General features: G+C 28.3%; 1 protein-coding gene across 1 annotated transcript; it reads left to right on the top strand.

Annotated features, from left to right (window-relative positions):
• Window positions 1-367: 367 nt before the first annotated feature.
• LOC146724034 (uncharacterized) lies at window positions 368-2,009 on the top strand. Its single transcript, XM_085480623.1, has 3 exons — window positions 368-417; window positions 613-732; window positions 816-2,009. The coding sequence occupies exons 1-3, from the start codon at window positions 368-370 to the stop codon at window positions 1,252-1,254; spliced, it is 609 nt and encodes a 202-aa protein (XP_085336749.1). The 3' UTR covers window positions 1,255-2,009.
• Window positions 2,010-3,250: the final 1,241 nt, after the last annotated feature.

Below are 3,250 nucleotides of genomic sequence, written 5' to 3'. Positions count from 1 at the left end.
ACCGTATCTCTAAGTTATACCGGGTAATTTGTAAATCTTTTCCGGACCCCGCTAAAGGCTATACGCCTCCTTATTTTGTTTATACCGAGTAGTCAATAAGTTTCTCTATTTAGGGCTTTATGCCAACAAACATTTCGTTTATACCGAGTAGTCAGTAAGTTTCTCTATTTAGGCTTTATGCCAACAATCATTTTGTTTACTTGTTTCTTTTTTGAATAAACCAAAGTATTGTTAATAAGGAATAAGCGAGTCTGAATCTCCCCCTTCCTCCCGAATCCTGGAACCGGCGAGCCGATCCGCGGCGTCGGGAAAGGTGAACCGTTACAAATTGTTGAAGAAGAAATGGGATAAACATATCAAACAGACCATGGGAAAAAATAGTTCTGAAAAAAGCACTAAACCTCTTCCATTTAAAGAGTAAGTTTTATCTTGTGTTTTCTGTATATAATTATATATATGATATTTTTGAATTAAACATTATAATTAATAGTTCAGTCGATTTGTTTCATATTTTTATTTTGTCATTCTTACATCATTCTGTTTTTATTAAGTAGTTAGTATTATATTTAGTATTTAATAAGTAAGTAATAGAATACATATGTATCTTTACAGTGAAATGATAAACTTATTTGGAAAAAGTCACAGTGGAGTGCCATCTTTTGTAGCTGGCCGCAATGGAATGGTTTCTCAAGAAGACATTTTGCAAAAAGTGGTCAGTCAACATTTGTCTCAGTGAGTAATCATCTCCTTAAAATGTTTTTTAATTCATTTCTAGATATATTTTTAGATATAATTTAAAATGTTTTCTATTATAGGAATGTAAATGAAGAACAATCTTCTATTGCACTAGACTCGCCACCTTCGACACCATCTGCAGTTAACAGTCAATCTCAATCAGTAATAGGTAGCAGCAAATCGTCCATGACGGATAGCAGTTGCTCATCTTTAATAAATACAAAAGCAAAAGTACGAGATGGCAAATTGGCGCATACTCTACAATCACTTAAGGAATCCATCTGTGCTGTGCTACAAAGAGAAAGTGATGCCAAACAAGAAACACGTACAAAATACCTGACGGAGCTTAAAAAATGTAATGAATTACAAATAGAACAATTACAATTGCAAAAAGAACGAAATAGTATCTTACAAAGGCAACTTAAGATACTAGAGAGAATAGAAAGTAAAAAATACTCAACACAAGAATTATCAGACGAAGAAGATTATAAAGATATAATAAGACTGAAGGTTTACTAAATTATATGTATACATAAGACATTCATAAAGTTTGTTCCTTTGCCTACTTAAAGGAGAAAATGTAGTAAAACACATTTATTAATCTTTTCTACATATAAATTCTGCGAAGTTACACATTTTTCCTGACAAGATCTGTCAGATATAGTAATTATAAAAATAGACACATTGTCTTTTAAAAAATGTTAATAAGATATTATTACAAATTTATAAAATTTATGAACAGTTTATTAAGTTTAATTTTAATTTTGTTAAAAGACAAGTGTGTTGGTTTTTACAATAATTATATCTTAATTAGATCTAATAATTAGATCTTTCATCATTGGGAAAAATGTGTAACTCTACAGGATTCAAAGGTAAAAAAAAGCTAATAAATGTACACATTTTCAATCACTTCATTTTTTACTTTATAACCAAAGTTACAAACTTTATGAACATTTTACGTAAATGAAGTTATATGTATTTAAAATTTATATAATTTTGTTAATTTTATTTAAAATTTTTATTTCAAGTTGAAATAACTTTTATTTTATTAAAGTTTATTTTAGTTTTTTATTTATTTATTTTCTGTTATTTTGATAAACAGCGTGACAAAGCTGTATCAAGCTCTGCAAGAGAGGAAAGCTACATTTACTTATTGAGTTCTTTTAGTTGAAAAAAGCTGCATTTATTTATTGAGTTTTTTTAATTGGGAAAAGCTGCATTTACTTATCGAGTTTTTTTTTACATAATAAAGCAGCATTATTTACTTGCAGTCAAGCGTACAAAACGTGTTTGAAAATCAAAACTGTCATTTCTTGTTCAATTTACATTTTTTTGTTAATTATCGATAAAAAATCATAATAAACTATATATTTGCATTATGCAGTTATATTTCTCTATTTGTATGAAAAATAGGCGTATATGACAATAAAAGACTGATGTATGGATAAATTTTTAACAAAATTGTTTTATTTGTTGTCTTACATATTACATAAGAATTTATTTTATAAAATTTAATATCAAACTTTAATAATTTTTAATTAAAATGAGCTGAATAGAAGATATATAATCGTAATATTCATAACTATTAATAAATGAAATATATTTGTGTAATCGTTATGGTTATAATCGTTATAATCTTGAAACTATAATTGTACATTGTTTCCTAATTTTTATAACTAAAAAAACATAAATATTTGAAAGCACTTTGATAGTTTTGTACATTAAATACATATCATACAAATTTTTAATTGAACGACACAGATTGATACAATGCAGTATGTGATATGTCGACGTTGACAACGACACGATATTGATATTTAAAAAAATAATAAACATAATATTTAAATATTAATATTAGAACATAATATTTAAACAAATTTATTTGGATACTCTTATTCAAATCATCGTTGAAACAGTTGTCTACATAATTCGTCTCTGAGATCGCGACCATGTCGATCATCATCCGGATCTTCATTTCTATCTGCTGCTGGGACATTATGTAACAATACCTGCGCATTTATATCAGCATGGTTGTCGACTTCAGGTTCTTCCATGTGTTGCAAATCATCCAAGTCAGCCAAATTGTGAAGAACGCAGCAAGCGAAGATGAATTTGACGATAAATTGCATATTCCTCAACTTGAGGAAATATAACTGTCTGAAACGTTGTTTCAGTATTCCAAATCCATGCTCAACTGAAATTCTGCATTGACTGTGTATACGATTAAAATTTCTTTGGGCCTGTGTCAAATGTTCATTATCCCGATATGGAGTAATTAATTGGAGAAGGCATGGATATGCAGCATCTCCAAGAAGTATGCTTCCATCTAAAATAAAAGCATGTATATTTAAAATTAACAGCTAAGGCTAAGGCTGCTTTTTGATATTCATTCTGCTAGTTGAAAATCTATATTTTATATTATGTACTACAGATTTATAATACTGGCAGTAAATATCAAAACGTAGCCTATGAAAACATTTACAGTGAAGTATATATTTTAATCATAAATCTTACA

The sequence above is a fragment of the Nylanderia fulva genome, unplaced genomic scaffold (genome assembly GCF_048542155.1).
Source record: "Nylanderia fulva isolate GAGA-0341 unplaced genomic scaffold, ASM4854215v1 Scaffold1533, whole genome shotgun sequence".
Classification (NCBI taxonomy): Eukaryota; Metazoa; Arthropoda; class Insecta; order Hymenoptera; family Formicidae; genus Nylanderia; species Nylanderia fulva.
This window is presented reverse-complemented; position numbering and strand designations above follow the sequence as displayed.